Source organism: Oncorhynchus gorbuscha, linkage group LG14 (assembly GCF_021184085.1).
Source record: "Oncorhynchus gorbuscha isolate QuinsamMale2020 ecotype Even-year linkage group LG14, OgorEven_v1.0, whole genome shotgun sequence".
NCBI classification, from domain to species: domain Eukaryota; kingdom Metazoa; phylum Chordata; class Actinopteri; order Salmoniformes; family Salmonidae; genus Oncorhynchus; species Oncorhynchus gorbuscha.
Genome location: NC_060186.1, coordinates 32751800 through 32765961, shown reverse-complemented (window position 1 = coordinate 32765961; position 14162 = coordinate 32751800). Strand labels below are relative to the sequence as shown.

The window sequence follows — 14162 nt, the reverse complement described above, 5'->3', positions numbered from 1 at the left end:
CCTGTGGTAAAGTCGATTGGACATGATTTGGAAAGGCACACACCTGTCTATATAAAGGTCACACAGTTGACAGTGCATATTAGAGCAAAAACCAAGCCATGAGGTCGAAGGAATTGTCTGTAGAGCTTCGAGACAGGATTGTGTCAAGGCACAGATCTGGGGAAGTGTACCAAAAAATGTCTGCAGCATTGAATGTCTCCAAGAACACAGTCCCCTCCATCATTCTTAAATGGAAGAAGTTTGGAACCCCCAAGACTCTTCCTAGAGCTGGCCGTCCGGCCAAACTGAGCAAAGCCAAAAGGCACCTAAAGGACTCTCAGACCATGAGAAACTAGATTCTCTGGTCTGATGAAACCAAGACTCTTTGTCACATCTGGAGGAAACCAGGCACTGCTCATCACCTGGCCAATACCATCCCTACGGTGAAGGATGGTGGCAGCATCATGCTGTGGGGATGTTTTTCAGCGTCAGGGACTGGGAGATTAGTCAGGATCGAGGGAAAGATGAACTGAGCAAAGAGATCCCTGATGAAAACCTACTCCAGAGCGCTCAGGACATCAGACTGGGGGCGAAGGTTCACCTTCAACAGGACAACAACCCTAAGCAAGACAATGCAGGAGTTGAGTGGCCCAGCCAGAGCCCAGACTTAAACCCAATCGAACATCACTGGAGAGACCTGAAATTGCTAAAATACAGGTGTGCCAAGCTTGTAGCATCATACCCAAGAAGACTCAAGGCTGTAGTCGCTGCCAAAAGTGCTTCAACAAAGAACTGAGTAAAGGGTCTGAATACTTATGTAAATGTGTGTTTAAAAAAAAAATACATTTACAAAAATGTCAAACCGGTTGTGTGTAGATTGAGGGGGTGTCCATTATACATAGCTTTGGGTGTGCTCTTGATCATATGGCAAGGATGTTGTGTTTTCATGAACAAATTAAATATTTTATTTTATACTACTAGTTGAAGATCCTCAAGCTCTTTCATGAGTTGAGCCTCCTTTTCCATCTTTTCAAGCTGAGAAACGACAAGGGAAAAAAATAAAACACATGTTAGCACCAATTCTCTATTTTCAAGTAGAATATACAAATGTGTAAACTGGATCTTTATTGAATGTGTGTGTGACAGTAGTTTGTCAGAACAATACCTGGTTCTTTTGAATGGGTTTCCCAGTTGCTTGCAGCGCTTTCAGCTCATCTATAGCTTTCAGTTTCTAGGAGTTAGTTTGAAATTAACAGAATTAACGTACAGCTAAGCCATTCTCAACACCAAGGGCAACACTTGACGTGGAACTTACTCAAGACTAATTTGTCGACAGTATGCTTGTGATAAATCCTTTTCATAGCAGTGAAAATTAAAAGGTCAATTACATTATGAAGTAAAACCTGCTACCCCAAAGACGTAAATTGAATCTGTAAAAATACTGTAAGGTAAATTTGGACGAAACACAAACAGCTTACTACAGGTACTTCAGCCACCAACTGATACAGTTACTACTGACTATTAAACAGTGACCATATTTTTTCACCTTCTTTACGTTCTTGATCTTCTTGTCAGTCTCTGGGTCTCCACAGGAGAGTTCAGTCTGAGCACTGCTGGCTGGAGAGGGATCTGACTGGGGCTCAAGGGCATCTGGGTTTATCTCCTACACAAGCAGAAAACACAACTTGTTGAACCCTAGAAGACTTTAAAACATCACAAAAATCACGCACAACTTGATCGCTTACCTAACCACCTCCCACTCCTGATATCTTAGACAAGAGCAATTCTCCACTTCAGTCATACATTCCAGCACATTAGGAGAAGATTATGCAAAGTATCTGTACCTGTTTGGCTGCTTTCTTTGCCTCTCGTTTTTTCTGGTTCTTCAGAGCAGTCTTGGACAGCTGCTTGTCCCCGGTGGCGCCAGGCCTCATGTTCTGTGGAGGCTCCTCTTCATGCTGACAGAGAAAAGAGTGGATATTTACAGACCTTTTTCATCACTATTAGGTCTTCCTCTTCAGGGGTGGATTTAATACAATGCAACTTTATTTGGCCCTTTAAAAGGATAGTTCACCCAAATTCTATATTGGTTTGCTTACTCTGTAAGCAGTCTATGGATAAGGTAAGTCAGCAATCCATGCTTTGGTTCGCCTGCTAACTTTTCAGCATTTACAGCACAAAACCAATGCTTGGTATCACTAATATTAGCATTTTACGTCCAAATCCTCCCAAAGTGTCTAAAATCGATTGTGGACTTCAAAAAAGTCACTTAAAACCTGGACATGAAAAATGCTAATTGGAATTTGATGAACTTTCCCTTTAAATGCTCATTTTTTGTTTTATAACTGAATGCCTACTGAAGAAAAACCTGACCCCTGGCCCTCCTCTACTTACTAGTTTAGAGCTGGCTGTGACCGGTTTATTCCGTAGGGCAGGTGGGCGGTAGGCCTGAGCTGGCTTGGACTCTGTGCTGCCCAGCTCGCTGGGTGCTGCCTGGTACTTCACCGGCCTCTCAGGGAACATCCCGTCTGGGAAGGGCTGCCACACAGTCTCCCAGAGCTCTGTGCCCGTCGGTGTGTCCTGCTTGTACAGAACCGTGCCAGTGTAGTGCCAGATCTTGTAGCCGTTGCTGACACGCAGCCGGGGGGCGCAGGTCGACGTGACGACGTGTTCACCGTCTGGGCACCAGGCGAAGTGGGTGGAGTCCGGCGCCTGGGGCTTGGACACCTGCTTCCACTTCTTGACATCCCACACCTCCATCTGGCCCCGTAGGTTCCCGAAGCCGGCCAAGACCAGGATGTGGCCCTGGGGGCTGTAGTAGACGGCATTGCGGGGGCCCGTGCCGAAGTCAAAGACAGGGTCGCACTTGAGGTTGTAGACAGTAGCCTTGGCGGGCATGAAGCCATAGACCACGCAGAACTCTGTGGAGCTTGGGCTCCATGCCACATCGTAGATGGGCCCGTTCTTCTCTGTTCACAACACAGATAGATACCATATGTTTACGAATCACAGAGCATCAGCTAAATTCATTTAAAATTATTCCTGGGTGTAAGCAGCGAGGCTCCGGGAGAGGCTCGAGCTGCTCAGTGTACAATTGCGCTCTGGTTCAATTTTTTTAAGATTGACGAGCTTCTCATGCCCGAGAACACTTGATAAATGCGGCATGCGCACACGCCGGCAAAAAAGGTACACGTCCAGTGTAACAGGCTGACTACACCGCTCGCGTTGCACAATACATTTAGGAATCTGTATTGTTAAATTATGGCACCCACCCTACTTGTGCATAACAATGAGCATCTGCATTGTCAAGGGCTAAAATAGAAGTCAGTTCTATTTGTGACGCAAATCACTCTGCAAGTCCTGCCTCTCCCATCTCCTCATTGGTTTATAGAAGCAGATAACCAATGAGGAGATGGCATGTGGGTGACAAAGACGAGCGAGGTCAGTGGCGGTAATGCACCTAATTTATGAAAGTTGCCAATCGCAATATAAAGTCAAGAGAAGAAAAGGCCTGGGAGGAGGAGTGATGACTAGAAATGAGTCGGTTGACTGTTTTGTGTGGATTCATTGGCAGAGTAGAGGACCTTGTTATTTTACCTGAAATGCACAACTCAACGTTTATATCCCAGGACAAATTAGCTAGCAACAGCAAGCTAGCTAAATAGGACAAATTAGCTAGCAAGTGCAAGTTAGCTATCTAAATTGCCATAAATGTTTCATGCTTTTCGACCTGCCCCCAAATTAATGTAATTGGTTCAGAGTTTGTTTTGATATTTTAACCTGCATGTCGTGATCGCGTTTGGTGTAAGGGGACAAAATACATTTATGCAAGATGGCGCACGCTGGTTTTGGTTCCGTGTTACAGATAAAAACATACCGAATGACCATCGCACCAGTGCTGCACCAGCACCAGTACAAATAAGTAAAGTGGAGTAAAAACACACTATATGAAAATTATGCACTCACGTAGCTGCACCGCAGAAGTCTCCCCATTGGTGGCCAAGTAGTGTAAAGTCTGTTCTCCGTAGTATGAGGCCCCTGTTTTATCCACCTCTATACTGGCCTGCACCAGAACCGCAGTGGCTGATTGAGAAAAAAGAAAAAAAGCCGTCATGGCATTAATCTTCTACAACAACAAACTTTTAGTATAACGCAAACGACACATTCTCCATAACATTTACTTAACAGAATTCTGTTATAAATGTTGACCAACCTTTTTTGTTCCACAGCATGGTCACCCTGTCAGCCTTAAAGAAACTCTTGTTGGCCAGAGCACAGGTCGGGCCACCAAAGTTGGGGTACTGGTATAGCCGGACAAACGAGGGGGCACCTTTGCTCCCAGGGACATAAACAGCCACCTTCAGCAGAAACACAGTGGCAAATGTCAATACCCTCTTCTACAGTCAGGTAACCAAACAGATATATGAATTGTTAAGTTTATCGGCAGGAAACAGTAAATAACAATAACAATAAAACAGAGGTATACCTTACTAGGCTGACTTCCTGGGGACAGCACAAACTCGGACACCTTCTGCAAGTGAAGCTTATTGGCAATGGTGCCTGGAAAAAGAGACAATTAACTAATACAAATAGTGTTACTTTTATAATAGAATGTGCATAAGCGCTACCTAGTGCTCTCAATAAATGCTTGGTTCTGTGTGTCACATCAGTATGGAGCTGCCATCATGGCTAGTTATCCATTGTTAAGGAGATCTCTTGACCTAAATGGGAATTCCTGGTTGAATAAACTTTCAATAAATAAAATATATGTAGACAAGAACGGGGACGATAAAGATACTTACTAAAATCGTTGTTCTCAAAAAAATGAAGTTCATTGTTAACACTCCTGACCGCAATCTTCTCGTCATCTGACCAGCTTGGACACCTATACACAAAAACAATCTGTTCAGAAAATAAAGGTCATGATGCAAACATATAACTAAAATCATCATTTTCAGTTTCTATTCAAAGCAGTGAGGGGTGATAATGATAAAGTGGTGGCAGACATTATCTAGCCTTCTCTGTGTAACAGAGAATCACACTCACATGATTGGTAACCATCATTACGACCAGGAATACGACTTTCCCGAAGCAGATCCTTTGTTCGGACCTCCACCCTGGACATGGGATCTTATCCCAGAGGTCGACCCAAAACAAAGCGGTCGCCGCAGGAGAGGCAGATGGAGCGACCTACTGGTCAGACTAGGAAGGCGAGCACACCTTCCACTGCTTCCGAGCATATTACTCGCCAATGTCCAATCTCTAGATAACAAGGTGGATGAAATTAGGGCACGAGTTGCCTTCCAGAGAGACATCAGAGATTGTAACATTCTCTGTTTCATGGAAACCTGGCTCATTCGGCATATGTTGTCAGTCGGTACAGCCACCCGGTTTCTTCACGCATCGCGCCGACAAACAAACATCTCTCTGGTAAGAAGAAGGGGCGGGGGTGTATGCCTTATGATTAATGACTCATGGTATAATCATAACAACATACAGGAACTCAAGTCATTTTGTTCACCTGACCTATAAATCAAAATCCCGACCGCATTATCTACCAAGAGAATTCTCTTCGATTATAGTCACATATCACATATCCCCCCCCAAGCAGATACCTCGACGGCCCTGAAAGGACTTCACTGGACTATGTAAACTGGAAACCATAGATCCTGAGGTTGCATTTATTGTAGCTGGGGATTTTAACAAAGCTAATCTGAGAACAAGGCTTTCTAAATTCTGTCAGCATATGGAATGTGCGACACGAGTTGGTAACATTCTGGATCATTGCTACTCTAACTTCCACGATGCATACAAAGCCCTTCCCCGGCCCTCCCTTCGGCAAACCAAACAATGACTCCATTTTGTTGCTCCCAACCTATAGACAGAAAATAAAACAGGAAATGCCCGGGCTCAGGCCTATCCAACGCTGATCTGACCAATCGGATTCCCCACTTTAAGATTGCTTCGATCACGAGGACTGGGATGTGTTCCGGTTTAGCCTCAGACAACACATTGCTGATAAACTCGCTCATCGCGTCAGATAGCGAGTTTATTAGCAAGTGCATTGGTGACTTTGTACCCACTGTGACTATTGAAACCATCCCTAACCAGAAACCGTGGATTGATGCCAGTATTCGCGCAGAACTGAAAGCGCGAACCACAGCTTTTAATAATGGCAAGGCGACTGGAAACATGACCGAATACAAACAGTGTAGCTATTCCCTCTGCAAGGCAATCAAGCAAGCGAAGCGTCAGTATAGAGACAAAGTAGTCGCAATTCAACAGCTCAAACACGAGACGTATGTGGCAGGGTCTACAGTACAGTCAATCACGAATTACAAAAAGAAAACCAGCCCCGTTGCGGACATCGAAGTCTTGCTCCCAGACAAATTAAACAACTTCTTTGCTCGCTTTGAGGACAATACAGTGCCACTGACACGGCCTGCTACCAAAGCCTTGTGGGCTCTCCTTCACCGTGGCCAAAGTGAGTGAAACATTTAAACGCGTTAACCCTCGCAAGGCTGCCAGCCCAGACGGCATCCCTAGCCGCATCCTCAAAGCTTGCGCAGACCAGCTGGCTGGTGTGTTTACGGACATATTCAATCAATCCTTATCCCAGTCTGCTGTCCCCACATTCAAGAGGGCCACCATTGTTCCTGTTCCCAAGAAAGCTAAGGTAACTGAACTAAATGACTATCGCCCCGTAGCACTCACGTCTGTCATCATGAAGTGCTTAGTCAAGGATCATATCACCTCCACACTACCTGATACCCTAGACCCTCTCCAATTTGTTTACTGCCCCAATAGGTCCACAGACGATGCAATCGCAATCACACTGCCCAGTCCCATCTGGACAAGCGGAATACCTACGTAAGAATGCTGTTTATTGACTACACCTCAACATTTAACACCATAGTACCCTCCAAACTTGTCATTAAGCTCAAAGCCCTGGGTCTCGACCCCATCCTGTACAATTGGGTCCTGGACTGTGACGGGCCGCCCACAGGTGGTGACGGTATGAAACAACATCTCCACCCCGTTGATCCTCAACACTGGGGCCCCACAAGCGTGAGTCCTCAGCCCTCTCCTGTACTCCCTGTTCACCCATGACTGCGTGGCCATGCACAGTTCCAACTCAATTATAATGTTTGCAGACGACACTACAGTGGTAGGCTTGATTACCAACAACGATGAGACGGCCTACAGGGAGGAGGTTAGGGCCCTCGGACAGTAGTGGAGAAGGTGGAAAGTTTTAAGTTTCTCAGCGTGCACATCATGGACCAGCTGAAATGGTCCAGCCACACAGACAGCATGGTGAAGAAGGCGCAACAGCGCAGAGTCAGGACATCCGTTTGAATGTCCCATCTGAAAGATGGCACCTTACGCAGGGAAATGTCCCCTTCACTGTCCCGGGACATTGGAATCTCCTTCGACCAGAGTGCCCCCTACTGGACCACTTCCAGCAGCATCTGATTTCCCATCCAGGGACCGAACAGGACCAACCCAAGCAGGGTGTTATGCTGCTGGCTAATCCTCTGTATTTCCTCAGATGGACAAACACACAGTAATAGACAATGGTGCAAACTCACCATCCTTGTACCTTCTTATGGTAGAGAGCCTTGAGGCAGGTCCCAGTTTGTAAATCCCACAGCTGCAAGTTCGCATCTCCCTGTGGGTTTTCTTGTGTCTCTAACAAGAGAAAGGAAAAATACCATTACATTACCTATTGTAAAGATGAGTGCTAGTGCAGCACAACCACAAACCATACATTGAAATGGACGACATTTAAATTATATCTAGTTCAAAACATAATACATTTAGACTCCCAAATTGTGTGCCTGCTTAAGGATTCTACAGACTACGCAAACAGTGACATAAGGGCTGTCAAAAAAATTCAACTGGACAAAAATTTATTGAAACTAAAGTACATAGAACTACTGTATGTAGAAAGTGATGCACCGTCGCTCCATTTGCGTAGTGTGTAGAGCCCTTTAGTCATTAATAGATTCCATAAAAAGGCTAAGGAGCACAATTTCAAGAGTCAGTGCTTTCCATTTTCATAATCTAATCAAACCTCGTGTTAGAATTTGTATTGCATTTCAATGTAGTTATGTAAACTTACTGCTATACACCTGCCATGTAGCCAGTACAGTGTTCAGCGGAGAGAACGCCAACATTGCAGTCTTTGGAAGATCAAATGACCTGACTTGTGAGCCATCTGCAACCTTCACAACAGTGACCCTGACAAACAAAACATGGGCATGACAACTACTGTGATCGGAAGTCTCAACGCATGCAAAATATTTCAATGCCTGAAGAAGTAGCCTACATGACGAATGTCACTACAGCATGCAGGGGTTTTATACTACTTTTGCATACTGATACATAGGGCTCGGGGCAAAAGTGGTGTACTATATAATCGTATGCCATTTGGGATGCAGATTTAGTGCCATGATGTAGCTTTTTTTACTTCTCTCCATTGCACCATGCAAACAGTGTCCCATCCTTGCTGAAAGCAACATATTTACTTTGCAGAGGATCCCTACAAAAAATGAAAGGTTTAATAAATAAAATTGCATTTGCAACACATGAACAGGGATTGATTTGGCTAACAATGTAACATTATGTTAAGTCTGATAGAACGGGAATGACCTTTGAAAATCTGCATTCTTCTCGCAGTTTGGTGGTCCACGGAGCAGCACTGTGCCGTCAGATCCCCGGACTGTGATCACAATAACAGCAGCAGTTAGTCTAAAAATCACTGATGTAATAGCTATGTAAGATTAACGAATTAGCTACAGTATCATCAGCAGGAGGTAAATCTGATTGGAACGGAACTGGGCTTGCACAAGATATAATACTACAGTGATGGGTTTGCAGCATGCAAGCAAGCATACAGCATCTGGCAAAATGTTTAGAAAGCATTTGGCAAGCTTGTAACATTACTCTGACAAGAGCACATCAAAATCGAGTTGAAAGTAAGGAAATTATTCAACATTCCAAATCACGTGACAGTTAATAGTAGCCGTGGTGTATATTCTACAACCCAGGTTAACATCTAAAACAATACGTAAACAACAAATAAAGAATTTACTCTTCAATGAAAGAACCCACCTGCTAAGAGAGGTGTGGGGGGCGCCATGATGTACCGGAAAGAGAATAATCTGCAAAAAGAAATGCCAAAGTCTCAAGAAAAAAGGGGCGTGTTATTGGAACGTTGGCCACGTCATCAGAAAATTGTGTGACTAATCACTTTTTTCTCCATAATAAATTCACTCCTACATTGAATGTTGTTTACTAACAAATACATGTTGATCTATAAACAAATATGTTTTTATTAATCGCTTTTGGCCATGTTGTATTTTTTTCTATGAAACGAAACAACATTTTGGAATGACACGACCAAGGAAATGCTCTTCCTGTGTGGGAGTGTTCTACTTTCTGTGTACGTAGACAAACTCAAGACACGCTACCCGGTGGACGCAGATTTCGCTGAAGGACCAATGCACCGGTCGAAAGTGAGTCAAGTCCAACTCCAGCTACGCCCGAACTCCAGCATTCACTCATCACTAAAACGGCGATCGAGCTCTGAAAATTAGCCTCCTGTCTACATTTGACAGCTACAACTTCATAAGTAATCGATAGCTAAAAGGCTACAATAAGCTTAAACAATGGTGGCAAAACAGAGAATACGCATGGCCAACGAGAAACACAGCAAAAACATCACGCTGAGAGGCAATGTGGCCAAATCCACGGCAAGTTTTGAGATGCAATCAATCAATAGTCAGTCTTCTAGATGCATTTCTATTTTGCTTGAAAATAATAGCTTAGCAACTTGTTTGAATGGTTTCAAAATATCTAAAAGTTTACTTCAACATTTTGATGTATCTTAATGTTTGTTTCTGATATATTTCTGCAGAGAAATCCAGGTGATGACAAGGTGGCAGTGGGACCATGGCTTTTGGCCTTATTCATCTTTGTCGTCTGCGGATCAGGTAAATGCACATGTACAGTGTACACGAATGTTTCTTTTCCAATTATGTATACAGACACATGTTATACATTATTGGTTTATTCCCCCATGTTTTAAAACATTTGAAATGTCTCGAGACCAAAGTCTCATAATAAACCAATATGTGTTAGAGCGGCTAATATTACGTGATTCAGGTTAGGAGTACCCTATTCATAGACGCTATAACTACCTTTAGCGCCTATTGATGAATGTATCTTCTTCTGCTTGGTCTGAACTAGCCCAATATGTACACTTAATGAGCTTACCATTAACCCTTCAGGTCCAAGGACCTTGTGCTATTTTCAGAGGTAGACTGGCTATAGCAGTCAAAAAATACATACTCTATAAACTTGAATCAATTTTCAATTGCGATATGGTTATAGAAACATAAAGCCTTTACTTTCATATCGCATCAAAATAATTTCACAAAGGCAACACTGTTTTAAACCACCTTTATCACAGTTGCAGCCGACAGTATTTTTCAGTGACAACATGTTTCTGGCGACCTTCATCCTTTACACACAGGTGTTTAGAGCATGCTATGGATAACTCATTAGCACAGGTGGTCCCTTTGTCTTCCATAAACACCCGCTGTAACATGGAGATATGGCTTACTAACCCTAAGAATACTAACCCTACAAAACGTGGATATCAAGTTTTGTTTTTTGGAGAGAAAAGAAATATCTGATATGAAAGATAAGGTCCTCAAGCTTCCAAAACCTTAACACAAGCGTTTCGTGTTAATGTTCAGACTGAGTGTCTGGGCTCTTAACAAAACTCCCCCATACAGAAGACTCCTTCATCATTCCCGAACTGAGAGTCATGATCAAGGGCTAGGTCTAAACCTGAACATGCATGGCTTGTGGTACAGTTTTGGAAACATATCAGCGAGAAATAACTTTAAAAATATAATATAATAATTTACTACACCTTTTTATAGGGTTTTGGTTAATGTTCCCACATGGCCTTGCCAGAAGATATCGACCCTACTGTTACGCTTATTTACACTGAGCTGAACTGAGGTCAGATTGCAGTCATGGTTAATAGTAATAATTGACGGTGCCGGAGGAGATGGCTGCCGTTTTACAGGCTACTAACCAATTAGTAGCCTGTGTGTTTTTTGACATTAACTTATTTTGTACATAATGTTTCTGTCACTGTCTCGTATGACCGAAAATAGCTTCTGGATATCAGAACAGGGATTATTCTCCTCGTACTGGACAAATATTTTTTATTTAACGAGTCGGAGGCAAAGTTCCAAATCCCAGTCATTCGCATTAAGAAGAGACAGGGATATAGGGGTTGTAGGTCGGGGTGCCTTGTAAGAATCCGACACCGAGTGGGTAATCCGCCTCTACCATCAGTCCTATTAGCCAACTTGCAATCATTGGTTAATAAACTGGATGAGCTCTGATCAAGACTATCCTACCAACAGGACATGGTACTCCCTGTTCACTCATGACTGCATGGCTAAGCATGACTCCAACACCATCAATAAGTTTGCAGACGACATAAAAGTGGTAGTCCTGTTCACCTACAACGATGAGACAGCCTATAGGGAGGAGGTCAGAGAACTGGCAGTGTGGTGCCAGGACAACAACCTCTCCCTCAATATGATCAAGGCAAAGGAGATGATCGTGGACTACAGGAAAAGGAGGGCTGAGCACACCCCCATTCCCTTAGACAGGGCTGTAGTGTCGCATGTTGTGGACCAAGGAATTTGAAGTTCCCACCAACAAACTATCAACACACCAAGACAGTCGTGAAGAGGGCATGATGATGCCTATTCCCCCTCAGGAGACTGATAATTTGGCATGGGTCCTCAGATCCTCAAAGTTCTACAGCTGCACCATCGAGAGCATTCTGACTGGTTGCACCACTAGTTGGTATGGCAACTGCTCGGCCTCCGACCACAAGGCACTACAGGGGGTAGTGCGTATGCCCCCAGTACATCACTGAGACCAAGCTTTCTGCCATCCAGGACCGCTATACCAGGCGGTGTCGAGGAAGGCTCTGAAAATTGTAAGACTCCAGCCACCCTAGTCATAGACTGTTCTCCCTGTTACCGCACAGCAAGTGGTACTGGAGCACCAAGTCTTGGTCCAAAAGGTTTCTTAACAGGTTCTAGCCCCAAGCCATAAGACTCCTGAACAGCTAACCAAATGGCTACCTGGACCATTTCCATTCACCCCCCCCCCCCCTCCACTTTTTTTTTTACACTGCTGCTACTCTCTGTTTATCTATGCATAGTCACTTTACCTCTACCTACATGTACATATTACCTCAACTAACCTGTTAACCCACAAATTGGCTCTAGACCGGTAGCCCCTGTATATAGCCTTGTTATTGTAATTTTATTGTTGCTATTGAATTATTTTTTCATTTTAATTTGTATTTGTTTACTTCAGTTTATTTAGTAAATTCTTTCTTAACACTTTATTTCTTTCTGAATTGCATTGTTGGTTAAGGGCTTGTAAGTAAGCATTTCACTAAGGTTTATTATACCTGTTGTATTCTGCGCATGTGACAAATACAATTTTTTGTAATGGTAATTGCGTTCCGACCTCAGTGCAGCTCAGTGTAAACGAGTGTAACGGTAGGGTCGGTATCTTCTAGCAACCACACCTCCACTATCTCTGTGTTACAGTGAGTGTTTGAGGAAGACTATAGCTATAGCTATAGAGCATGCTTCAAATACCAGTGTGTAATGAAAAAGGCCGCCAGAAACAAGTTGTCATTGAAAAATACTGTTGGTTGTAACTTCGATTAATCTGGATAACATAATGTACATTATGGATCATTTGGCTGTTTTGGCTGCCAGAGCCTGTCTACATCTGAATATAAAATAAGATCCTTGGATATGAAAAGGCGCTGCATGGTCAATCTGACGTCTGCATTGGCCGTGCAGTATTTACGGTGATACGGCCTCTGCAGAAGTCTGGGCATTCATACTTCTTGCTCTTCATGGAGCATCGCAGGCAGAGCTGTTGTCAAGGAAGTGAGTTTGTGTTTAAACAGGACCTCCCGCCCCCACCTATCGTCAACGAGTCATCTCAATGTGTAGCTATACGAAGCCTTCCGCATTGTTACACAATTTGGGAGGCGCACGGCGATGCGTACAGAGCTCAATTTGGCCTCTGCATGCCTGTATGGTGTACAGTAACACAATAGCTAGTAGGCTACTGTGAATAGGAGTACAATTAATTTTTCAGATTCATCACATTCTAATCAGTCCTCCTGTGCTATTTGATAGAAGCAGTAAGAGCCTTTGTATTAAAATGCTCAATCTAAAGATAAGATGGGCTTGTGTTTGCGGTGTCATATCACAAATGTTTATTTCCCTCCCACAAGTGGGATAAATGAATCAGTAAATCGAGAGTACATAAACCTCAATTTCTGTAATGTGATTGAGGGCCCTACTTTACCCCCCCCCCCCCCCAACGTATCAAATGCTTAATAGTGTCCTCTGATATTTTGTTTCAGCAATCTTCCAGATCATTCAGAGCATTCGAATGGGAATGTAATATCAGGAGCCCTAGCGTCATCACCTGTTTCCAGCATTCCTCTACACATCAAGTGGTTTCATGGTGCCTCACAGGATCAAAGATTATCAACTACCATCTGTCCATTCCTTTTTTCCTATTTCTCTTTTCCCTTTTTTGGCATTGCCAAACAGGGAAAGCACACCCTTGTCATCTTTACCTTACATAACTGAGAAAAAAGATTGGAGAATGATTGAAGGATTTTGTTTCAGGGAACTACATGGGTATTTGTACAGTGATGACTGCTGTATGTGTCGCTTGGTGTGCCAAAACCAAATGGAGTGTATTTCTGATATTCTCCTGTGGTATAAATTCCAGAACACAAGACCACAGTGACTTAATTCTAGAACTAAACTCTTAACTCTTCTTGGTTGTACACGGACAGTATCTGGTATCTTATAGCCTTCATATTATAATGAATATTATGTGATGCCTTTTTCGGATTTCTTCAGTCAACGAAACTAAATGGTCTTTGAATCAGAAGGTTTTTGCGAAGACAATGACATTCACTATTTCTGCCTAATCAAACAAATTAAAAAGGTGTATCCTTGTTTGACATGTTATTTTCTTGAGGGGCTGCATACCCAATAACATTTTAGTGGTTCATGCACTTCAAATGTTGTATGAAA

The 14162-nt window shown here is 43.3% G+C and overlaps 2 protein-coding genes across 2 annotated transcripts; one reads left to right on the top strand and one right to left on the bottom strand.

The window, feature by feature from the left end:
* Nucleotides 1-739: 739 nt before the first annotated feature.
* Nucleotides 740-9184, bottom strand: LOC123994806 (eukaryotic translation initiation factor 2A-like). Its single transcript, XM_046297807.1, has 14 exons — nt 9094-9184; nt 8632-8701; nt 8450-8521; nt 8102-8220; nt 7569-7668; nt 4782-4864; nt 4466-4539; nt 4193-4337; nt 3946-4062; nt 2374-2948; nt 1824-1937; nt 1526-1642; nt 1145-1210; nt 740-1014 (listed from the first exon to the last, which is right to left on the bottom strand). The coding sequence occupies exons 1-14, from the start codon at nt 9119-9121 to the stop codon at nt 949-951; spliced, it is 1746 nt and encodes a 581-aa protein (XP_046153763.1). The 5' UTR covers nt 9122-9184; the 3' UTR covers nt 740-948.
* Nucleotides 9185-9453: 269 nt separating this feature from the next.
* LOC123994808 (stress-associated endoplasmic reticulum protein 1-like) lies at nt 9454-14086 on the top strand. The gene is made up of 3 exons (XM_046297809.1): nt 9454-9734; nt 9899-9974; nt 13475-14086. Exons 1-3 carry the CDS (start codon nt 9651-9653, stop codon nt 13513-13515), a joined length of 201 nt encoding a protein of 66 aa, XP_046153765.1. The 5' UTR covers nt 9454-9650; the 3' UTR covers nt 13516-14086.
* Nucleotides 14087-14162: the final 76 nt, after the last annotated feature.

Bases quoted from the DNA above. Each gene is read 5' to 3' on its own strand.
- LOC123994806 (XM_046297807.1), bottom strand. From the start codon at position 9,121: ATGGCGCCCCCCACACCTCTCTTAGCAG. The intron at 8,522-8,631 runs GTCATTCCCGTT...CATTTTTTGTAG, and splicing joins AAGAATGCAGATTTTCAAAG to GGATCCTCTGCAAAGTAAAT. The intron at 1,211-1,525 runs GTGAAAAAATAT...ACTAACTCCTAG, and splicing joins AGATCAAGAACGTAAAGAAG to AAACTGAAAGCTATAGATGA.
- LOC123994808 (XM_046297809.1), top strand. From the start codon at position 9,651: ATGGTGGCAAAACAGAGAATACGCATGGCCAACGAGAAACACAGCAAA. The intron at 9,735-9,898 runs GCAAGTTTTGAG...ATATTTCTGCAG, and splicing joins GCAATGTGGCCAAATCCACG to AGAAATCCAGGTGATGACAA. The intron at 9,975-13,474 runs GTAAATGCACAT...ATTTTGTTTCAG, and splicing joins CTTTGTCGTCTGCGGATCAG to CAATCTTCCAGATCATTCAG.